This window comes from Mustela putorius, unplaced genomic scaffold (assembly GCF_011764305.1).
Source record: "Mustela putorius furo isolate JIRA1106 unplaced genomic scaffold, ASM1176430v1.1 tig00000580_pilon_pilon_pilon, whole genome shotgun sequence".
NCBI classification, from domain to species: Eukaryota; Metazoa; Chordata; class Mammalia; order Carnivora; family Mustelidae; genus Mustela; species Mustela putorius.
The window spans coordinates 16796749-16820189 of NW_025421423.1; the positions used below are offsets into that span (position 1 = coordinate 16796749).

Sequence of the window (23441 nt, forward strand, 5' to 3'; positions counted from 1 at the left end):
TCACGAGGGACCTGGTAAAGGGGTGATGAGCAAGAGTCTGTGTGATCATAGCTGGGGGCTGCATGAAGGCGCCTGTGGACGAGGCCCCTGCCGGCTTTCCAAGGTCTTCCTTGCTGGCTGGCCAGGGCAGGGCTCGTGCGGCCCCCACAGGCAGTCTGCTGCAGGCCAGACTTAGAGACCAGGGCCCCGGCGCCTGCAGCTCCTGCCCTCTAATCACAGCACCACCTGCTTACAACTCCCGAGGGCTGCTGCTCCTTGCTGCAGAGCAAGAACGCCCCCTGGACACTGCCCCACCATTAAAATAAAGGAAGGGGAATCAGGAAGCTCGATAAAGACACAATGGTTAGAAGAATCTAAGAGAACATAAAATGTCCCTCAGAGGGGCTGAAACCGATCTGTTGGGTAAAAAAACTGAGTATAAACTGGGACAAATGGGTCATTAGACAAAGGGGAAAAAACCCCCGAGGCAGGACACGTGTGGGAGGTGAAAGTAACGGGGGATGGGTGCGGCCGGAGTGGACAGAGACTGGAGTGAGATGTTCTCAGCGGTGGGTTCTGCACACTCCATCTGTCTACACCAGTGGCGTCTATCTTGGGGTTGATCGCCCAGAGGAGACCTCAAAGGAAGAATAAGGACCCACAGGTGTGCCCTTCCTTAAGTGTGTGAGCTACAGTAACACTTTCAGCCAAACTCCCGCTCCTGCCCTGGCCAAGAGGGAAGGTCCCCAAGGATCTGAAGAATTCAGCTGGGGCGCTAGACATTTAGATTCATCTCTAGATTTGCCAGCATTCTACAAACTCATGGATGGCCTTCCAAGCTCCGCTAAACATCCCCCCAACCCCCCAGCTAGAGAGTCCAGAAAATCCCTCCCAATTATTATGTGCAATTTCACAGCACGTGAAATTTCTGAGAGATCACTTAAGGATCTGGGATTCTGAAGAATGTCTACAGTGCCCCGGAATTTCCTAGAGCTTCCCCCAATTCTGATATACCAAAGACCTTCTAAGCTTGACAGTTCTGGAGAATGACTACCCTATTTCATGGGGCTGGAGAACCGCCCCCAGAGTCCAGCATCCTCGGGAAGCCATGTAGCCTTCAGGGCTCCAGAAGAGCCCTCTGGAGTCCTCGAGCTCTCAGTAAGGACCACTCAACTTGAATCTTGATGCATTACTGGGGTCCTCTGGAATTCCTCCAGAGTTTTAGGATTCTGGACCAGAGGCAGCTCCAGAGCAAGGATGTTGACCCAGGTTTGGACACAAGGCCTAGGACATGGGGCGCTGGAGACTGGTCTCCTTCAGTCTCTCTCTGGGAAAGTAAGTGGGGGTTTTGCTGAGCTGGAACTAGGAAGCTGGAAAATCGTGGCCGGCTCCAGCGGAAGAAGGACTCATCCAAACACAAAATGAACCAGCAACAGCCAGGGTCGCCCTGGGTGGTCCCTGTCCACCCTCCCAAGGCAGCTGAGGAAAGCTCTCACGCTCGGTGCCAGGGGCCTTCCCTGCTGGGGGGCTGGGGACCTCCCAGCAAGCAGGGATCCCATACAGTGAGGGAGAGGGAAAGAGGGAGAGAGAGAATAAGAGAGAGAGAGAGAAGGGCTCTTCGGAGGGGAGGAGCCCAGGCTCAAGCCTGCCAAGCCACTGGAAACCAGGTGGCACCACGGTGAAAAAGTGAAAAAAAAAAAAAAAAAAAAAAGAGTTGAAAAAAGTGACCTGACAGCATTAACCAGGTTCACCCGCCTCCCCTCCTTCAGGTCTGGGCGTGAACGTCACCTGCATGGGACCTTTCCTGATCCCCCCATTAGAATCCTGGCAGATGGACCTCCCTGCGAGATCTTGCTCCATGGCATTTATCACTGAGTTCCCTCTATTCTGCCCTTTCTCTGATCTGTGTTTGGTGACGGTGAGGATTCTTAGGCTTTGTTCAATGTTGGCCCGAAGTGGGCTCTCCATAGGATTTTGTAAACAACTTTTTTTTTGAACCCAGATCATCACCAAATGGTCATATTGACTGAAAGTTGCTTTCAGCTGAATTGCAATAAGCAAAGCCTTGTGCCACACCAAATCTACTTCCCATCTCCAAGTAGATTTAATGCCCACAACGGTCCAGGGAGGGGCTCCTGCTGCTGCAGCCATCCTGCCGATGAGAGGACCCAGGTTCGGAGCAGTGAAGCTGTCTGCCCGGGATCACTCATGGTTACGGAAGGCGGCAAGATCTGCACGTTGTACGGTTCAGGCTGCAGACTTAACCAAACCCACTCTGCTGGGCCCGGCGCCCTGTGGCGGCTGCTCATGACCCCCATGTCCTGGGCTCTGCGCCCTGGCACTGGCCTCCCACCGAGTCTCCGCGGCTGAACACCCTGAATGCCCAGCCACGCATCTCGTCTTTCAACACCCAGCCTCCGTGAGCTTCCTGGGCAAAGCCGTGTGTCCCTTCTCAGTCCTGTTCACCACCCAGGCTGGCGTCGATGCCAGGAATGTTGAATGAATAAATGAGCGAACAAAGACAGGAATGAGCCCTGCAGGTCTCGGTTCCTCTAACTCCAAAATGGAAGAGTTAGAATAGTCTGATGGCTGCTTCTCTAACGAGGTCCTGGCACCCCCAATTTCTCATGTCACATCTGGATTTCCCCTAACTGTAGACCCACTACACCCTACTGGGATCCTGACATTCTTCACCTCCTGACCTTCACTCGAATTCCACAGACAAGGAGCCATTCCCGCCCCGTCTAGTCGGCTGAACACCAGAAAGTGGTCTGGGAGGGTTCAAGGCCTGCCCAAGGCCCCAGCAAGTGTGTGGCATCAGAACTCAAACCTCACAAGCCCTGCAGCACCAGCATGCCTGTAGCGGGCACACAGGCTGGCTGGAATGGTCTCCCCCATGCTCCTGCAGGGAGACGCTCGCTGATTTCCCCTCGGCTCCCCCGCTGCCTGTAGCGGTCACTCAATTAAAACGGTATCACATACAAAGGAGATGGCAACCTGCATTATTCCCAATCAGAAGGGGCATGCACCTCTACCAAGAGTCCTTGGCTCCTCCTCGGGGTCCCCCGGGAGCCCCCCTCTCTGGGCTGCCTCCGCGCAGAAGTGCCTGACGCCCCCAAAACACGACCCGCCACAACCGGAGCGACACCTTTCTTTAATCATTTGTCTGTTTCATCACCCACCGCCTGGCTTCTCCCAAATCCAGTCTCTCCTTTCTCACAGTCTGGGGTGTCCCCCTCCCTCTGCTCCCCCAAACTTGCCCACAAGCCCCTAGCCGCAGCCCTCAGGAACTGGCCTCCGTGCGGCACAGGTGCACAGGGGGACGGCAGCTGCCATCCCCACTGCACAGATAGGGAGACGGAAGCCTGGGAGCACAGAGCCCAGACCAAGGTCACGCAGTAGTCTCTTAGGCTTCTGCTTTGCCCTCAGCAGGGAGGGAGGACTCGCCTGGGGCTCCCAGCAGCCTCGCTGGGGGGCGGCTGGCTCCGGCCGCGGCGCAGGGAGCTGCCAATCTGGTCTCGGAGGGCCTCCAGTCTCCGGGCCAGGTTTGGAACTGCAGCACCACCTGAGAAACACACAGTGAGACTCAAGGCCTGTGCTCCCTTGGGCCCCTCCCCACCCGGACCCATGAGTGTCCCATCACCCTCTGGGGAAGCCTCAGGGGGCTCCCCTCCCCCTCAACATACACCACGGGCTCCTGCACACAACTGGACATACAGGTGGCCCCGGGAAGCGAATTCCAAGTTTGGGAACTGGACAGATCTTACAGATCGCCTCTCGACACACACCCTGTCTCAGAGATGGGAAGACTAAGGTCTGGACAGGGTGGGTTCCGGCCCAAGATCACCAAAAATACACCCACGAGGGGCCGCTCGCTCTCTCTTCTTCACCTCTCAGCACTGGTGAGGTGTTCAGGGGCCCCACAGGCAGTGGGGGCGCGGAGGGTACCGCCTCCTCTTCCAGCAGCATCTCCGCCAGGACTCGGGCCTGAGGCCAGTCGCTAGGACTCCTGGGCCGGGGTGGGTTGGGTAGTGGGAGATGAGCCTTGGGTTCCCAGGCCTGGTCCCCTCCTCTCCCGTCCCAGTGCCCCAGGGCTGGCCCACCTCTCTCTTGGACACTTGGCAGAGCCAGGGTTGCCTGGGGGTGCCCAGGGTGAGGGCTGGGCAGACAGGGGCACACCGCCTGGGGCCTTAGGGCCAAACACCTGCAGGAAAGACCAGAGCCGACCCTGGGTGAGCCTGTCTCTACGTGCCCCATCCTCCTGGTGCCACCACCATCTCTGCCATGCCTGCCCCCTCAGGATAGCAAGCATATCAGGGGGACATAAAGGCACTGCTCTTGGTCCCTTTTTCTGTGGGTGGCAGGTAGCCCTTGGAAAGTCCTCTCTGGAGATAGGAGCTCCCTGAGGGCAGGAACCACGCCTGGTCTCTTTCGGAATTCTTGGCGTCTAGAACCGGGGCTGCCACAAAGCTGGAGCTTAGGGGAGAGTGACCGAGCGAGTGAGTGAACTCGTAAGTGAACACCTAAATGAGTAACGTGTGAGTGGACGAATGGGTAAGTGAGTGGCTCCGTGAGATCCTGAAAGAAGGTAGGATGGGGAGCAGGGGGAGGCAAGCGAACCGGCCCAAAGTGACCCCTCACCCCATAATCCAGCCTGGGACCCTGGAACTCTGGAGCCTCCCAGGCTGCCGAACCCTGGATACAAATCTCCAGCAATCCCCACTTGCTCAACAACCCCCCCCCCGCCTCCCCCTTTCCTACCTGGGGCAGGTGGAGCTCCCCACGTGCACAGGCCCAGTGGGCCAGTGGTGCTCGGCACAGGGGGCAGAAGCAGCTGCAGGAGCAGGAGGGAGGCAGGGCCTGCAAGAGGGCATGTCAGAAGCTCTGCACCGGTCCTGCTCCTCCCCTCTCCCACCAAGCAGAGACTCACGTGGCACGGGGGAGCTGGCACCATCACACAGGGACAAGGAGGGGCCAGGCCAGGGTGCGGCTGGTGATGGTAGCAGGCACTGAGGAGGCGCCTGGAGAGAACAGTGGGGTCTGTGCCTATAGCCTGTGAACCAACACCGGGCTGGCCTCCACATCCCCCCTTTTAACAAACGCTCAGGGAGCACTAACTATAAGCCAGGTGCCGTGCTCAAGGCTTTACAAATGAGCTCATTCAATCTGAACTCTACATCCACCCTATAAAGAAGGCTCTGTATTATCCCCATTTTATATGAGAGGAAGCCCAGGCAGGGAGAGGTAAAATGACTCACCCAAGATCACATAGCTAGTAGGTGGCAGAGCTGAAGTTTAAACCCAGGGGGTCTGGGTCCAGAGGTCAGACCCTTGACCATTTCACTGAGCCACCCTTTCCCACCTGCCCTGGGTCCCAAGGCCTGTCTCCCAGCTGGCAGCCGTGCTCACCGCTCCAGCTCCTGGACCTGCTGGGCCAGGATGCGCTGTTCGTCCCGGGCCTGGGCCTGGCTACTCTGCAGCTGGCTCTTTTCTTTCCTGGGAAGAGCAGGCCCCAGGCAGGTGACAGGAGGCAGAGCTACCTGTGGGGGTATCTGCTAGCCCCCCTCTCTGCGGTGGAGTACATGCCTCAGGAGGCAAGCAGGGGGACAGCAGGGTAGCCACAGACTAGGGAGCAGTGCACTTGGCAGAGCAGCCCAGAGGGACGGGGTGGGGCAGAGTCCCCCTGGCTGAGGCAGGCCCTACCTGAGCCTCTCATTCTCCAGCATGAACTCCTGGAGCATCCCATAGAGGTTCCGCTGGGCCCAGGCCACCCGAGCCCCACTGAGCCTGGAGGCTGCAGGGAAGGGGAAGATGGCTGGATCCAGAGGAGCCCTGGACCCTAACCTCACCCTACCCCTGCCTCCAGGGAACTCATACCCTTGGGGTCTCTTTGCCCCAGCTGGGACCGCAGGCAACGGTTCTCCTCCTGCAGCTGCAGTATCTCAATCTCCAAACGCTGGGGATGCTTTGCCTTTGGTGACTGCAGAGAAAGAGGCCCAGAGCTGCTGTCTGTGGCTGCCCAAGTTGTGCACTGCTCAAGGGCTTCCCGGGGTGGGTGAGGAGAGCCTAAAACCCAGCCCATGCTTCACTGGCCAGCCTCGCATCCCGGGGCTACGTCCACCTGGAGGAGGCACCTTGTGCTAACGGCATCAAAGGGTCAGGCAACCATCACTGGAGGCCTGGAGGGCCTGCTCTAAGCTGGACCCTGCTCCAAGTCCAATCTTAAACTCACTTCTGTTCAAACCTTGGCCCAGATCCTGACCCCAAAGGAGACACTATGTCAGACCCCAACTCAACAACTCAGATTTCATCATGGTACCAGCTGGGATCCTGGGTACACCCTGAATCATATCCAAATCAGACCATACACCTAGGCATGCCCTAACCCTGACCATAACCCTGACCCCACCCTACCCAATCAGGACCAGGACTCTGACTCTAATCCCAACTCTGACTCAGTTCCAGGCTTCCCATAACACCAACTCGGACTCCAACTACTGCCAGATCCTCAACTATCTCCTCTGCCCTCCCCTCTACCTGGGTCTCCCTCCATTCACCTTGGGGGCCTGTGGCCGAGTGGTGACCCGCTGGGCCCGGCTTGCATATCGCAGGGTGCTGAGTGTCTCAGGAAGGCACTGGGCTGAAGGGGACACGCAGGCCACCTGGGGAGGACTGCCTCTGAGTGTTCCTCTCTGGGACCCCCTCCCTCAGGAGCCATTCCTCCCTGCCAGCTCCTCTGCGGTACCATGAGGGTGACCCCGCGTCCCCCCAGCGAGTCTGCCAACAGCTTGGTGAGCTTGCTGTCCCGGAAGGGGATGTGGCTCTGCTTCCGCTGTGGGTCCAGCAACAGGGAGATGCAGTGACCTGGGTGGGGACAACAAGGCCGGCAAGGTCACCGCCCTCCCTCAAGGCCACCCAGCTGGTATGTGCAGAGCTGGGACCTCCACCCAGACCTGTGTGACTTGAAAATCGCTCCTCCTATGAGATCCAGTTACTTGGTCAGACCAGTCTCTGCCACCAGACAGGGGCTCCTGAGGGTAGAGATGACCCTGTCCACCCCGATCCCCAGTGCAACCAAAGAGGCTGACCACTCCTGAACCTGGCACTCGGCAGAGGCTTAGGAAATGAAGAAGAGTTCCCTGAAAATCTCCCTACACACATCGCCGAGGAAGGGACCTCAAGGCCCAGTGACCTAGGGCAGGCGTGGAAAGGAGATCACTTTCTTCCTCTCATGGAGCCTCAGTCTTCCCAACTGCACATGGGGACAGGCTGAATGTCTGAGCGTTCAGCCTCTGCACTCGAGTGTTTCTACTTCTTAAATGAAAACGTACCTTTATAAACCCTCAGTTTTATAGACTCGTAAAGTTCTAAGAGGGGAGGCACGAGTCAATAGCACGCTAAGGCCAAGAGGAGGCGGGTGGCTAGTGGGTCACAGCTCTTGACCCCCCCACTACCACTCCTCTGGTTCTCCCACCTGGGACAGCTCTGGGTCAGGCTCAGGGCAAGGACACAGGATGTCCATGCAGCTGGCCCCATGTCTCACCCAAGGCCAGCAGGCTGCGGTTGATGCTGTTCGCCTCAAGCATCAGCTCCCCCCGGGATCCTGTGGCTGCCACCTTCTCACTGCCAGCCAGGTCTACAAAGCACAGCTTCCCCGCCACGGGGGGTTCCCCAGGGTCCCCTGGAGGCATCTGTGAGGCAGAGGGGTCAGACTTGGGAGGGGCCGTCCCCACCAAAGTCACAAAGCCGAAAAGATTTCCACTATTACCTCCGGCACCTGCCCAAGTTGCTTGCTATATCAGAGGCAGACCCTGGCTGGGTGACCCTGGGCCAGCTCCTTCCCCACGTGGGGACACTCACAGTTTGGCGGCTGATGTAGAGCGTGAGCAGGGCATGGCTTCGGCTGGAGGCCTGGTTCAGGGTGTGAGCTGAGCTCCGTCGGCGGGTAAGACCTAGAGGCGGAAAATGGCAGGAGCTGGACCTGGTAGGAGGAGCAGGTGGTCACCGATAAAGGAAAAGAAGCGAGGACATCCTGGGAGAGGGGCCAGCCCATGCAAAGGCACGGAGGCAGGAAAGGGGAAGGAGGGGCTGCCGGGGCTGTCTCTAGCACGGACATGGGAGAGGAAGATGGGGAATACTGAGCAGAGGAATGTCCATCAAATTCACGTTTTATGAACATCTCTCCCATTGCCTTGTGGAGAAAGAGAAAGACTAAGACAGAAAGCTCAGCTCTGGGCACAACTTTGGGGCCAGAACCCAGAGTCCCCAGTGCCTGCCACAGAGTGAGTGCTCCATAAATACTTGATGAATGAATGGGGCTGGAACAGAAGGACGTCACAGACTAGCCTAAGAGGTATGACATTTACCTTTAAGAAACTGGAAGAGCCTGGGGGTCTGGAGAGGAAGAGGAATGGGGTTTGCTGCATGTAGGGGAAAGGACTGGAAGGGGAGAGCCTTGAGGTGGGGAGACCTCCTCAGGGGGCAAAGATGGGGCCCGACCAAGACAGAGGCCTTGGACAAGAGAAACCATGACCCTGACCCCACCCTACCCAATCATGCCCCATCATCAGAATTCCAAGAGTTTGGACAGCAGACTCTGCAAGCCTGGGGTGGGGGTGGGGAACGAACATTTCTGGGCTGTGTCTGAATTGTTGGTTTGCTGGCCCTTTCCTCCCACACGGAGCATCTCAATCCACAGCTCCAGCCAGGGACTCGGGGTGCACAGTGAACAGCTGAGGAATGGGCGTCCCCACACCCCAAAGCACCCCTGAAGTAGCACGCACCCATTTGGAGAAGGTCCATCAGGGCCCCCAGACTCCCAAACTCCACCACCCGCAGCTGCTCCACATAGAAGCCACGGGTCTTATTCCAGCGAACAGGGAGGGGCCGGGGAGATCCCACACTCAGAAGGTCCCGAACCTGAGGTGAAGGTGGTGGGTGAGGGAAGGGGCCCTGAGCCACGTTCCATCCACCCCTAGCCTCTACCAGCAACAGGCCCCCAGCCGCTTCTGTCCCTCCACCCCTGCTCTTTGGAGAGAAATGCCTCCTTCTCCTTGAGGGCTCTCTCTTCATCTCAGTCCCCCACCTGCTCATTGTAGATCTCCAAATAGGAGGCACGGAGGGTAACAGGCGCGCCCAGGTGCTGAACCCGGTCTAACAGCCAGATGAAGGTCCTCTGTATGATGCCGGTTAGGTTGGGGGGTACGGGCACACCCTCGCCCTGGGGGCAGAAAACAGCTGAGCCTGGGGCTGGATCACACTCCTCCCAACACAAAGCAACAGTCAGAACTACCCTTGGTAGAGAACTGCCCTACTATGCGCCAGGAACTGTGCCAAGTTCCCGCGGAACAGGGTAGTAACCCTCGGTCAGAACTGTCACTTCCGCATACAGATGCAGAAACTGAGAGCTATTAAGTCAAGCGGATAAAAGTGGCTCCATATGAGGCAGACGCCTTCACCTCTCCAGTCCTCAGTTTCCCCATCTGCAAATGGGGTTGGGCGGCACGAAGGCCCTTCCCCCTGGAAGCGTGCGGCTCCCCAGGGCCTCGCGGCTCCCGTTCCCTCCCCGCTCCCTGGGCGCCGGGCCCACCTGCGGAGGAGGCCCGGTCAGGGTGTAGGTCTTCCCGGAGCCGGTCTGGCCGAAGGTGAAGACAGTGCAGGAGAAGCTGCGGGCGGCAGGGGCGCGGCTGGACCCGGGCGGCGGTGGGCTGGGGGCTGGAGGGGAGGGGGTGGGCTGGGGTCCCGGGTCGCGGGGGGCCGGGACCGGGGGCCCTGGCGGCGCCTCACTCACCCGCGCAGCGCCAGCTCGCCCAGCCGCCGCACGCCGCACGCCCGGAACACGTCCTCCTGCGTGCGCGCCCCGTCCAGCACCGCGCCGAAGCGGAACGCCACGTCCGGGCCGCCGCCCGGGGGGCTCACCTGGGGGAGGGGGTGGCCGAGGGGGCGGGGCACGCTGGGGGCGGAGCCTGGGAAAGCGGGGCTCACGGGGAAGTCCCGGGGAGGCGGGGGCTTGGGACAAAGTTGCCCCGGGAAAGGGGCGGAGGGGCCTTCAGGTAGGTTTGTGGGGGAGGGGTTGGGGCTCGAGGGGGGAAGGGTTCCTCACTTGCAGAGTCCGGGTCCCCGAGCAGTGCAGCGCGCTCTGTTCCCCTCGACGCAACTCGGCCGCGCTCATGGGACGCACCCTGGGGTCCGTTGGGAAGGCGGACGGTCCATCCCATTGTCGCCATCGGTCCTGTCCTCGCTCGCGCCCCCCGCCCGGCACTCCCCAGCCAGCCTATACCTACCTGAGCACCACCTGGATGGGCGTTTCTGGCCCCTCTGGCCCCTGCTCCAGGCTCCGTGCGGGGTCCCTGTGGCAGCAACGGGAGTTACCATCCCTGAGCCCAGAGGCTCCTCGAAACCTCCCAGAATCTCTGCTTACCCGTCTGGAGACCCGCGTTCCTCCATGTCCCGCTTTGCACGCGAAGTTAGCTCCGCCCGAGTCTCTTTTCTTTCTCCCTCCACTACCCGCCCTTTCCCACCTCACCGGGACTGCTGTACACAACTTACATCCCCCACCCCCTTTCCCCCTTCTCAGGCAATCATCCATCCGGAAAGGCTCCAGCCTCCCCTGGGCTAGCTAGTTAAAGATTTACCCACCCCCACGTCTGATGGAAAAAGTGTCCAGCAAAGGGACCCCTAGCTAGGGGGTTCTGGAGTCTGGGGATCCCTTGCTCTTGCCCTTTCCTATCAGGAGGGACTACCCAAACCAGCCTTCTCTGTACACAGATGGGGATAGGGAGGGCAGGGATGGGAAGGGCTCGACCCGGGCCTGGGCAGAGCATGGACCAGGCCCTCCCTGCTCTCCACCTACAGCTCCTCCAGCTTTGTAAAGCTTCCTCCCCTGCTTCCCCACCCTGGCAGCTCCAGCTACTTGGCACCCTAGGACCCAGGAAGTGGGGCTGGGAGAGGCGCCTAAAGGGGCGAGAGGGGCCCAGGTTTCAGCTCTCAGAAGACCTGGCTGGATTGAGCTCCTGAGCCAAGCTTACAAAAGGGCCAGAAAGAATCTGGTTAAACATTGGGCCACCTGCTTTTCCAATGCCAAGGCTGATTGATCTAAGGCCAGGACTGCTGTTTAACCCTCTCCTGGTCTGGCCGTGAGGAGCCGCAGAGCTATGTGCGTAGGTGCTGGGGTGGGCCAACCACCCGTTCAGGGACAGTCTCCGTGCTGGGCATCAGGGCAATGGAATCAGGTAGTCTTAGTTCGGGACACAAGTAAAAACAGTCTAGTGTGCAGGGATTTGGGGGGGCATAGTTCAGAGACCTGTAGGAACTGGGAAGTGAGGAGGTTCTTCTCAGAGGGAACACATTGCAGGAATGCTGGGTGGGGTGGGGAAATGTGTGAGACATGTAGAGGGGGACTGAGACTGGACCAAGCTCACGAAGGAGTCTGGACTCCCTCTTCAGGGAACCAGGAAGCCATTCATGGGTTACAAACACGGAAGTGACACTATCAAATAGGTGTTGTGATTATTATTGCCATTCTGGCTGCCTCTGTATATTCTCTGAATATTTCTGTAAACTTCTCCTCTCCCTGACACACAATAGGATGAAAGCCTTTAAAGATCACCCCCCTCCCCCTCCCAATGCAATGTGCTCTGTACCACCACAAATGATAGCCAACTAACTATCAGAGCTGCCCAGCTAGGGACTGGCTTAACTTGGGTGGCAGTGAGCTCCCCGTGCACTGGAGGAGTACAAGCAAGAGCTGGTTAACCTTTTGGTCATAGTGCTTTCAAGCTAGATCTACAGGGAGAGTTAGGTAGAGCAAAGAGCCACCGTTCCCAGCCCTGCCGCTTGGGCAAGTCATTCCCCATTTCTTTTTTTTTTTTTTTTCTTTTTTTAAAGATTTATTTATTTATTTGACAGACAGAGATCACAAGTAGGCAGAGAGGCAGGCAGAGAGAGAGATTGGAGGAAGCAGGCTCCCTGCTGAGCAGAGAGCCCAACGTGGGGCTTGATCCCAAGACCCTGGGATCATGACCTAAGCCGAAGGCAGAGGCTTTACCTACTGAGCCACTCAGGCGCCCCTCATTCCCCCTTTCTTAACCTGTTTCTTTCCTCCAAAAAGAAATGAATGATGTCACTTGGTTGTCCTGAGCTTTCGATGAGACCATGTAATTGAAAGGGATTCATCGGTTGTAAAGAATCATCTGAGAGCAATAATAAAAGTCCCTAGATGATCTCTAAGATTTTTTTCAACTGTGAAGCTCCTTAATCTGTTACTTTTTTTTTTAATCCTTCAGGTGGATAGGACAAAAATTACTTTTCCTGTTTTGTAGATGAAAAAAATGGGAGAAAAGAGGAGCACACAGGGGAGGCTGTCTGAGGGGAAAGCAGCTGTGAGCGGCAGATCCCAATAGAACCCGGAGCTATGAAAGCCTGCGGGCCTAGGTGCTGCCTGTGACGGCAGCTTGCGTTTTTCTGTCGTGGACCCAGCAAGAGAGCAGGCTGCTCCTTCAAATGTCCCTAAAAGGGTTAAGGACAACCACTCATTTGTATCTTTGTGTGCTCTGGTTTAATCAAATTGCTGTCCCTCTTCAAACTGGACCAAGATGAGCCACACGGAAGGGATTTTTGAGAAAAATGCCAAGACAAGGGGTATGTGTGTGATGCGGTGGGACGGGCTGTTGGGCTGTGACTTGGGCAACCTGGGTCAGAATATGTACATGGCTGGATGTCCGCAGGCAAGAGCAAAATTCTGGTTCTGCTCTCTAACAGCAAGTGAGGACATCTGCTATCTTTAAATTGTGAATTCTTTCAGCAGATTTTTTTTTATTAAGCCTTCTTTGTGTGCTAGGCTTCCATGAACGTGAGAGCTGCACGAGGGAACAAAACAGACACTGCTAACTGTGGCTTGTGGGGCACCTGGAACCCCCCCCACCCCCGCCCCGCTATCGCCGCATGGCAGGCAGGAGAGTAAAGGTAACCGTGTTCTGAAAACTATTTGGCTCCATCTTGGAAAGTTAACATGTGCCTATCCTGTGATCCAGAACTCCCCCTTCCGAGGTGTGTGCCTAAGAGAATTGAGTATCCGCTCCAAAGATGGGGACAAGGAAATCCACCGGTATCAGCCACCACCTCTTTCCCCACTACCACGGTCCCTTCCTCCCTCCTTGTCCTCATCATCCTCACTGTAATCCCATCACCTCCTTCACTCCAATTCTGCCGTCACCACCTGTAGCTGCAGAAATAGCAGTCCCCGCCCCCGTTGCCCCCGTACCATCATCATCATGACAGTGTCCTTCGTGATAGTGATAGGAGCCCACACCATCTCTGTCCATTCATTTGAGAAAGTTAAAGGACACAATCCCTGGGCCCCTGTGCACAGCTGGGGCTGAGTCCCTCTGTGTCCCCCCCCCCCCGCCTGTCCTCTATTTCCTGGGGGCAGTGAGACTCCTGTGGTCCCAGGAGGGGCAGAGGGAAGGTCTCCGGAGAAACTGTTGTAGAAGCCGGCCGACGCCGCAGGGGTGAAGCTCCAGCCCTCACTAGAGGGCAGCAGAGCACCGTGCCACCGTGGCCCGAGGGCTCATCACAAAGGAGTTTTGTCAAGTGAGGCCTGGCTCTTCACGTACATTTTCTCCTAGCCTGTGCCCTGAGGAGGGGTTTAGCCAGCCTAGTGCTGTGGAGACGGGTGAGCAGGCCCTCAAGAAGCACTCCCTGGGGGAGTGAATGAAAGCCGGGCTGAGTCAGCAGGGACTCTCCTCCACACACCCCTGTTCCCTCTTGAGCCCTAGACATCCCTCTGGACAATGCCCTACCCTGACTCCCTGGGGCCACAATAAAATCTGAGCTACCTTGGCTGGGACTTAAGGCCATTCGGACTCTATCTCCTATTGACCCCTCTGGCTATCCCTCTTCTCGCCCCTCCCCGCCACCCCACTCCACCCTTGCCTCCTGCACTCCAATCCAAAGCTTCTCGAGGCTTCCCTGACTCTCCTAAGCCTTTGCCCCTGCTCTTCCCCTGCCAGGAGTGCTCACTTCGACCTGGTGGGCTTGTCCTGCAAGCTGTGTTGTTGAAAGCCTTTCCCGGGCCCCCTACCCCCAAGACTGGGCTGGAGTCACCCTGTCCCCACAGCGTCCTGGGCTCTCTTCTGTTACGGGACGGATCACATCTGATTGTGTGTCTTGTTTTTTGGTGGTGGGGGGGGCGGGGGTTTGCAGCAGGGACTATGTCAGCTTCATCCCTGTGGTCTCTGAGCCAACACCAGACCCTGCACACAGTAGGAGTTCAGCAAATGTTAGTGGAGGAAGGGAGCCTGGTGGGCAGAGGCTGCCGGGTGCATCCCTGCATCCTTCCCTAGCCTCCCTCTCTCCCTTCCTTTCAAGGCTAACCACAAACACTCAACTTCCTAATGTAAGGATTCATTTAGGGCTCATTTATCATGGAGATCATCAGCTCTTGCCACAAAGCTGCTCTCGGATGTGCCCAGAAGCTGGGTGACATTCTCTGAGCCCCAGCCAAGCTGGCCTCTCGGACCCAACCATCTGCTACAAATTTAGAATTCCCAGAGGGTGGGGTACAGCTCCACTTGGCCCCTGGAAACCCAAGTGTCAACGCCCTTCGCTCTGTTTCAACACACTTCATGGACGGCTCGTCCCCATCTGTCAGGTGCAGAGACTGAGGCCCTGGTGGGGGGAGGCTGAGCCCAGTCTGGGGCTCACACCCTGCAGGGATGGCCTCGCACAGGATGGAGGTGGAACAGAAATGAGGAAGAAGATGGTGAGGAAGCAAGTTCTTTTATCACATGACACTCATCTCTCCTTGTTCCTCTTGTGAACCCCACCCCCCAGCGGAGGAAAAGCCAGATGGGTCCAAGGCTTGTGAAATTTTCCGAACAGAGCTTGATGTAATCTTTAATTAAAACGTGAATGTGGGCCATGAGACTCATTCCACAAAATTGTCCAAAGCAGGAACCTTAAGGGATTATTGCATTTACTTCTATCTGGTCCTCTGCCCCATCTACAGATGGGAAAACCGAGGTGGGGGGGGGGCGATACAGGTGGGGTGAGGAACAGTGATTTTATTTTATTTATTTTTTTAAAGATTTTATTTATTTATTTGACAGACAGATATCACAAGTAGGCAGAGAGGCAGGCAGAGAGATGGGGGAAGCAGGCTCCCTGCTGAGCAGAGTGCCTGATGTGGGGCTCGGACCCAGGACCCTGAGACCATGACCTGAGCTGAAGGCAGAGGCTTAACCCACTGAGCCACCTAGGCGCCCCAGGAACAGTGATTTTAGATCGAGGTACAGAGAGTCACAGGAACACTACCGGCAACGCTCCCCACCCTGACCCCCAGCCACCACTCTCTGCCCTTAAACACCTGTCTCCTCTCCTCTGAAACTTTGCATGGCTTCTCTCGCTGGGTATGGTGGGTATTGGCAGCCATGCCTGGCTTCCCGCTAGACAAGGAGCTCGGTAAGGGTAGGGGGCCCATCCCATTGCCCCGCCCGGGGCCTGGCACAGAGGCACACCCATAACTGTACGTCTGATGAAGATATGAGGGTCCAGCAAGAGGAGATGAAGCATCCTAAAGCCACGCTGTGTCTTTTGGTGAAGATGAGCCTCTAGGGGGTAGTTGTGAAATCGAAGGACCCAGGGTTGTTGAAACTCTGCTGTTCCCAGAATCTCGGCTCTCCTCCCTAAAAATGTAAGCAGCTTGCCCTGAGTCAGCTTCAGCCAGGAACGACTTACCTATGAGCTGGCTGTTTAATTCTAAAAACAGTAACGTTGATATGTAAGAATGGGAAAGGGTGTTAGGTACCATCTGTTGCACAGTAATGCCTCATTGTGTCTGGAACCTTCTGGGTCAGAGGATTGGGAGTTAATATTTATTGAACACCAGATACTTGTGCTACTTCATTTTGTAATTCAAATTAAAAGCAACCCTCTGGGACTGGCCCTGGAAATGTCCCCATTTTACAGGTGATGAAACTGAGGTTTGGGGATGTTCAGTAACTTGCCAAGGTCAACACATGCTCTAAGTAGTATAGTGGGGATCTGTCTATCTCCAGAGCCTGTGTTCTCTCCCCTGCTCTCTGCAGCTTCCTTTTGTGAGCTCTTCCTCAAAGCTGAACTTGCGTAACTGAAGTTGACCTTTAAAGTATACAACTTGCCTTGGATCCACCATCTCTGTGGAAACAAGCTCCCATATTGGCTTTCACACTGCCCAGCCTTCTTCCCTGGGGAATGTCCACTGCTACTTTAAGGCAGTGGAGTTCCAGCCTTGGCGTCAGAATCCCCACCCCCCAGAGATTCTGATTAATTGGTTTGCACGCAGGGTCCTGAGTGTCAGTGGTTTCAGAACACCCCAGACTTTTTTTTTTTTTTTTAAGATTTTATTTATTTATTTGACAGAAAGAGAGAGATGGTGAGAGAGGGAACATAAGCAGGGGGAGCGGGAGAGGGAGAAGCAGGCTTCCTGCAGAGCATGGTGTCCAACACGGGGTTTGATCCCAGGACCCTGGGATCATGACCTGAGCTGAAGACAGACACTTAACAATTTAGCCACCCAGGCGCCCCCCCCCCCATCCCAGATTATTCTAATGAATAGCAGGGTTGACAGCTTTGCTTTCAGTTTTTCTTGAGGACCAGAGTCATTCCATCTAGCCTGTGTGTTGGACCCTATATACTGATAGTGATTTCTCAGGTTGTGATGGGCATTTAAAGACCTTGTGTTAGCTTCTTCTAGTATACCCTTTCTCTTGGGACCAAACTTCCCAATGAGCCATGTCACTGTGGTCCTCAGATTCCCTCTTTTCATTTCTATCTTGGAATCCATTGAGAATTCCTAGGCCAAACAGAGCAGAACGGCCCACCGGCCCTACCCACAAGGCTTATGGGGCTCCATTAGGAGTTTTCCAGACTTTTCCTTCCTCCCAGGTTTCTTCCACACAGGTGACAGGGAACTCTCCAATGTGTGAGCCACTGCATATTCAATCTGAATGTTAGTTAAGCATGCCCAAAGCACCTACAATGTGCTGGGTCACAAACTAGGTGCTAACAAGCCACAGTGTCATTTGGTTATGAACACAGAGGCTGCGTCCTCTATCCGGAAACCCTCCTGGATGGCGAGGAGTCCTCTGAGGACGTACAGCCTCCTAGACCTGCCAACCTCATGGCCTTCACCCATTGTGTCAGCATCTGTCTGTCTCAGAGAACCCTAAGCTCTGTGGGCAGGGACTGATCAGTGAACCTGAGTAGGCACTCTGGGCATGCCTGTTAAATGAAACCCTCATAGCAGCTGGAACCAAATGGCATGGGAGCACAGGCAAGGCAAGTGAATCCTGACCAGAAAGCAAGGTCCAGGGAATCTGGGAAGGCTTCCTGGAGGAGGTGGCATTGAGATAGGCTTTAAAAGACCAAAGACTGAGGGTGGAACAAGTTGAAGAGCAAGTTCTTGCTTACTAGGATTGAAGGCCAGAAAGACTGGTGGAATTATGCTTCAGACTGCCAGAAGCCAGAAGCTTCCATGGAAGTCTGGGCAACAGTCCTGGGTAAGAATTTGTCTTACTCACTCTTCTGGATGAGCAGAGCCTGAGGATGCCCTGTTGCCCTCTTCTTGTGCTACTTCAGGCTCTTCCTAGGAAGCCCCACCCACTGTATCAGCCTAAAGGACACTGAGTTCCCAAGGCCTGGGCGGGTGCCAGGCCCCGCTGCTGACTCGCCCCTCTGGCAGCTGAGAAGATGGACCAGGGATCCCACATAAGCCGAACCCTCAAAGCTTCCCAACACATTCCCAAGTGCCCATCACCATCCCTGTTCTGTTACCCAGGGAGAACAGTGCCCCCCCCCCGCAACCCCCTAGAGCCTCAGTGTCCCCGTACGTAAGTGAGGAAGACAAGGGACCCAAGGTTCCCAAGCCTTGCGTGGTCCAGGGCTCTGGGATACCCGGGAGCAAACACTGCGCCTGCCTCCCTGGGGGAAGCTGGGGGCAGGGGATGCAACTTCTGTGACCCCAAGACTGCCCCAGAGACAGAGTCGTGTTGTTGTCAAGACCAGAAGGATTTGCTTCGTACCCGTTTCTCGGGCTTCGCTCTCCTTCATTTCTTCTTGCCAGATCCATCTGTGCGGACCCGTCTCCTTTCCCATTTCCACGAGTGGGTACGTGCCCCTCCTACCCAGCATTTAAAGGGCCTGAATTCTCCTAGCTTTCCTACTTCGCCCTGGCACATGTGCCCTCTTGGGCAATACTAGTACCACTGTCCTACCAGTTTGTCTGCTACTAGTACTTCTACTACTATTGCTATCACTGTTTACCAGTACAACTAGTACTTCTACTGCTAGTAACGCCATGGTACTTCTACCACGACTATTGGTACTATTACTTCTTCTTACCCACACTGCAACAATTGTACCGATTCTCCTGCTGCAACTACCAGTACTAGGACCTCTAACTACTACCACTAGTACTTCTGCTGGTAGTCCTTCTACTATGACTCCTCCTATTACTTCTACTCCCACCATCACTACTATGGCTACTAGTGGTATTTATACTATTATACGGCTGTATGTATTGGCTGATTCTTCTAATAGCAGCAGGCATTACAAATCACAATGGGCCAAGGACTGAGCTGTCGCTATCCACTAGTGTCATTTAATCATCACAATAGACTTCTGCGGTAGTCACATTCTCCCTGTTTCATGGATGGAGAATCTGAGGTTTGCAAAGGCTAAATAACTTGGGATAGGAAGAGACCGAAGCAGGTTTTTGACTGACTACCTGACCATGGAGCCCACCTCTGACCACTCTCCGCCCTCTCCTTTGTCTGGTTGTCTGGTTTTATATCCTCGGCTTGTCTTGAGTCCTCAGGAAAAGATTCCACGAAGTCGAAGAAGGGAAGAAGACCTAAGCGGTGCGAGATGTCTATAATGCCATGAGCGATGTACACAGTAGGTGCTCAATAATTATGTTGTTTGAGTTAATTGGATCCTAACAATGGATCCGTTGGAGGCAGGGACAAGGACCCAGATTACAGTTGGGGAAACTGAGGCTCTCAGAAGTGCTACGGTCTATCCAGTGGTAGAGCTGGGGCCAGCCACTAGAACTGTCTTTTCATGACCTTGAATACCACAGGAACCTGCTCCCCCAAACCATGAACTCTTCTATGTGCGTTGTGATTTACACTTTACACTTTACAGTTACTGTTCATTTAATTCTCCCGACAACCCTCAGAGAGGGTGATCAACTCCATTAAAAAAAAAAAAGATTTTATTTATTTATTTGAGAGAGAGAGATAGAGCGCAGACAAGGGGAGGGACGGAGGGAGAGGCAGAGAGAGAATCTTAAGCAGGTTCTTCCCCAAGTGCAGAGCTGGACGCAGGTCTCGATCTCATGACTGTGAGATCATGACTTGAGCCAAAACCAAGAGTGAGATGATTAACTGACTGAGCCACCCAGGTGCCCCAACTCTATAGATTTAAAAAAATTGAGGCTCAAATTGCTAATATAGCTTTTGAAAGGCTCCTCAGAACTCAGAGGCAAATCTAGGATTTGAACCAGTTTGGCATCCCCCCTCCCCAGCCACAGCCTGAGAGAAGGGGCCTCCCAGCTGGAAGAATCCAAAAGGCCTCTCTGGGACAGGCTTCTTGCCCCACTCCACCCAGCCACCTCGGCCCCTGTGGTGGGCGAGCCCACAGCCCCCAGGGGTGGAGAACATTGGTTATTTCCAACCTGGTACTTAAGGGCTGGCCAGGGAGTGGGGTGTGGGCTGGCCAGAGGACTACGTACTTCCAAAAAGGGTCTGGTCTTTGGCTGCTGAGAGCTAGGCAGGGGATCAGGGATCTGTCCAAGCCACCTAGGCTAGCCAAAGCTGGGCGGGTGTCTCAGGAGAGGGCAGGCCACCCCCTCCTCAAAAAGGTATGATGTAGGTAGCCAAGATGCACACAGTCAGCTCATTCAATCCCCTCCAGCTCAGCTGACCCTGTTCGGGCCATGGCCCAGGCTGAGTGAGGCACTACCCGTGCTGCTCCCGAGAGATAGAAAGAGCAGGCAGCTCTCTTGATAGGGACTTGGAGCAGCCACAGGAGGTTGAAATTCAGGTTAGAGCAAACACATTATGCTACGAGCACCTACTTTGTGCCATCCTCCCCTCCCCCATCTGCAAGGTAGAAATTACCACCCCACAGGCCCCTCTCCCTCTCATACGAGGAATGCTATTGCCACACTGACCTTCCAAAGCATTAAATATTTGCTGCTTCAGGACCTTTGCACATGCTGTTCCCGCTGCCAGGAGCGCCTTTCCTTCAGCTCCTCACATGACTGGCTCCTCTGTTTTCAGATTTCAATTCAAAAAGTCACCTTTCAATGATGTTTTTTCTGACTCCTCTAATGGGTTTCCCCCCAGCCCCGTACACACACCTTTTCTCTGTCACCCTCTTCTGTTTCCTTTCCAGCATTTTGTGGTTTTTTAGAAATGTATTTTTTTTTTAAGATTTTATTTATTTACTTGAGAGAGAGACAGTGAGAGAGAGCATGAATGAGGAGAGGGTCAGAGAGAGAAGCAGACTCCCCATGGAGCTGGGAGTCCAATGTGGGACTCGATCCCGGGACTCCAGGATCATGATCTGAGCCGAAGGCAGACGTCCAACCAACTGAGCCACCCAGGCGTCCCTAGAAATGTATTTTTTGATTGTGTCTCTCCCCTCTGGGGTCAAGGGCAAGGTCTGTTTTATTGACCATCATGTCCTAAGCACCAGCAGAGGATCTGACACCTAGAATAAAGCTTTATCCCACGAACAAATGAAAGGGAGAGGAGAGCACTCGCGCCTGCACCCCACTGCACCGTCAGCGTTGGAACTCAGCCCTGCCTTGCTGCCAAGGCGCCTCCATGTCCTCTGTGAGCACGCTCAGTGATGACGCCACGCTCCCTCCAGTTTCCTCCTCGGCCCAGCGGCATGTCCCTCACATAGGCACCCAGAGCCTTCTCCAACTGTCCACACATGTCCTCCTGTTTCTGCTGGCCTGTCTCTGGAGGACAGGGGGCTCACCCCATCCATTGGGACATTCAGAGCTCCCTTCCGAAGCCCTGTGACCTTCTGAACAACGGAGTGGACTGTTCCTCGCAATGTCTCATAGGCCGAGGAGGACGGATTTTTGCCATTAGCACGAGCCTGCCGACTCGGACAATGTACTTTTCTGTTTATTCACTTCTTTCCTGAGCACCCACCATGGGCCACGTCTGGGGTCACAAAGCACAGAGCCACACAGCCCTGGTTTGCCTGCTCGAGGATAGGCAAGGCCTGTGACGGCTCTGATGGTTGGGGAGTGGGGCGGGGTGGGGGGATTGGGACAGCGGGGGGGGGGGGGGAGTCACGTGCTGCACGTCGGCTGCTTCTGGAACCTTCTCATGCTCCCGCATCAGCCCTGGAATCTCCAGACACAGACTCGAGGATGGTCGATCCGGTCTGCCCTCTCAGCAGCTCTCGGGGGAATGCTGCTGCTGCTGCTGGTGCATGGGCCATGCTTTGAGCAGTGAGGTGTGGACCCGATGAGCAAAAAAGCCAGGGAGGCCCAGAGTGAATAAAGGACTTGCCCAGGGTCACCCAGCTAGGCAGCAGGGGCTGAGAAGGGAACGTCCAACTCCCTGGGCCAGGACTCTGGAATTCACGGAGCAGGCTGGGCTCAGTGTGCCTTTGTGAAGCCCGGCATACCTGAGCTCACCCGGGCCGCCCGCCCCGGCCCGTGAATAGCGGGCCTCTTTCCTTCCTGCACCCGGCCGGCAGGGCGGGCGCACACCCACGGCCGCCCCCTCCCCTGCACACACACTCACACACACTCACATACCCTGGCCGGCCAGGCCGCCCTCCCTGTTTGGGGAAAGTCAACAAGAGCATTTGAAAAGTCTTTCTGTGTGGAGCATCTGTTTGTATAGGGGGAGGAAACGCAGAGCTGGCCAATAGGTAGAAATATTAATGAAGCTTGTTATAAAGGGCCCATTCACGGCTCTCCGAGTAAATAGGGCTCTTGTCGGGCTGCCACGTTATCTGCCAAGTTCAAGAATGTGGTTTGAAAAAATAGAATTTAAAGGGGTGAGGTGGAGCCTTATAAATGGCCGGCCTGCCGGAGCTGGAGCCGAGTCCAGAAGGAGCCTGCGGGAGGGGGCTGGGGCGGGGCGGGGGGCGCCGCGGCGCGGGGCAGGGGGCTGCTCAGAGAGAGGGGCAGCAGGGAGGAGCTGGGCTCAGAGAGAGTCCCCGCCACCAGTGCAGAAGGCCAGGTGCCCTCCCCTCCTCCCTTGGTGTCTGGCCCAGGGCTTGCGATGCCTCAGTTTGGCCCCCAACTCGGTGCTGTGGGTCAGGAGCAGAGCGAGGCTGCGGGGCCGGTTCGTCGCAGCGCACCCCAACTCCTCCGGGAATGTGGCCCCTTGGGGTGCTGGTAATGGGGTCTCTGCAGCAGGAGGAGGCACACAGTAGTGGTCCCCAAAGTTCAGCCTCCCCTCAGCTGCTAGGCTCTGCTTTGCACATTGTTACCCAGGGGAACATGAGAAAGAGCACAAGAGCCTGAGGTGATCAACCCACCCGTTTCACACAGGGCACACTCTGTGCCCCGAGAAGGAGGGCGACCTACTCAAGGTCACTCAGCAAGTCTTCGGCAGAATTGGGTCTGGCTGCCACCGGTTTCTTGTTGGAGCAGGGCCCCAGGACTGAGCACGGCGCCCACACCGAGGAGACCTGTCCATGTCACATTCGCCATTTTATTTCTAGCCCTGGACTGAAAGCGACTTAGAAGCGAGGGTCCTGCCTTGAGCCAGTTTGCCCCTGGCCAGTTGGGTGGCCTCCGGCAGGTGGCTTTCACTCTCAGAGCCACACCTTCTCTTTCCATTGTAAAATGGGGTCATCAAGACCAGCCCCTCCCATCGAGAAGACTCAGCAAGAGGATGTTGGTGAGGTGCCCAGTGCTGTGCCAGGCCCTTAGTGGGTGGCCGAGGAGCAGCGGCTATGGGATTTCTTTTTCTGTCCCAGCCTGTGGCACAGGGAAGGGTCTCCAGGAGGACTGTTCCCTGGGCTCTCCGCGTCAAAGGGTGGTTTCTGCTTGGGTCTTAGAAGTCTGGCCTCTGTGGAGGGTCATAGGAAGCTGGTAAATTGGGGGTCAGGGGCCTTTGCCACAGATGGCGTTAGATGGCATGGTCACACGTGTGTGTGACCTATTGCAAGGGTCTGTGAAAAGGGCCTGCTGGAAGCTGTGGCCAGCGGCTGACCTTCCGCTCGCTCCCCAGATGGCTGCTCAGAATCTGCCTGTCAGACAAGGGTTAACGCATGTGTGGGGAGAACATTGACATTGGCTTTTCTTTGCAAATAAAAAAAGGGGGAAAATTCCTATAAAGCAGAAAGGAAATAATCAATGCAAAAACTAGATGGAAACATTTTTTAAAAGGCTCTGCCAGGAGCTTGCTGTGTGACTTTGAACAGTGGGGACTTGAAGA

General features: G+C 55.7%; 1 protein-coding gene across 3 annotated transcripts; it reads right to left on the minus strand.

Annotated features, from left to right (window-relative positions):
• Positions 1-3114: 3114 nt before the first annotated feature.
• KIF12 (kinesin family member 12) lies at positions 3115-10996 on the minus strand. Of its 3 annotated transcripts, none has more exons than XM_013053893.2 (19): positions 10400-10517; positions 10263-10328; positions 10082-10160; positions 9770-9897; positions 9569-9644; positions 9065-9199; positions 8763-8898; positions 7840-7931; positions 7523-7670; positions 6725-6843; positions 6537-6641; positions 5857-5959; positions 5683-5773; positions 5389-5475; positions 4910-5000; positions 4741-4839; positions 4083-4183; positions 3870-3988; positions 3115-3544 (listed from the first exon to the last, which is right to left on the minus strand). In XM_013053893.2, exons 1-19 carry the CDS (start codon positions 10423-10425, stop codon positions 3405-3407), a joined length of 1941 nt encoding a protein of 646 aa, XP_012909347.1. In that variant the 5' UTR covers positions 10426-10517; the 3' UTR covers positions 3115-3404. The 3 variants fall into 3 exon arrangements, 2 of the variants coding, with proteins under 2 accessions (XP_012909347.1, XP_044937707.1); XR_006607217.1 differs by having other exon boundaries at positions 3455-3544; positions 3768-3988; XM_045081772.1 differs by lacking the exons at positions 8763-8898; positions 9065-9199 and having other exon boundaries at positions 10400-10996.
• Between the last annotated feature and the right edge of the window lie 12445 nt (positions 10997-23441).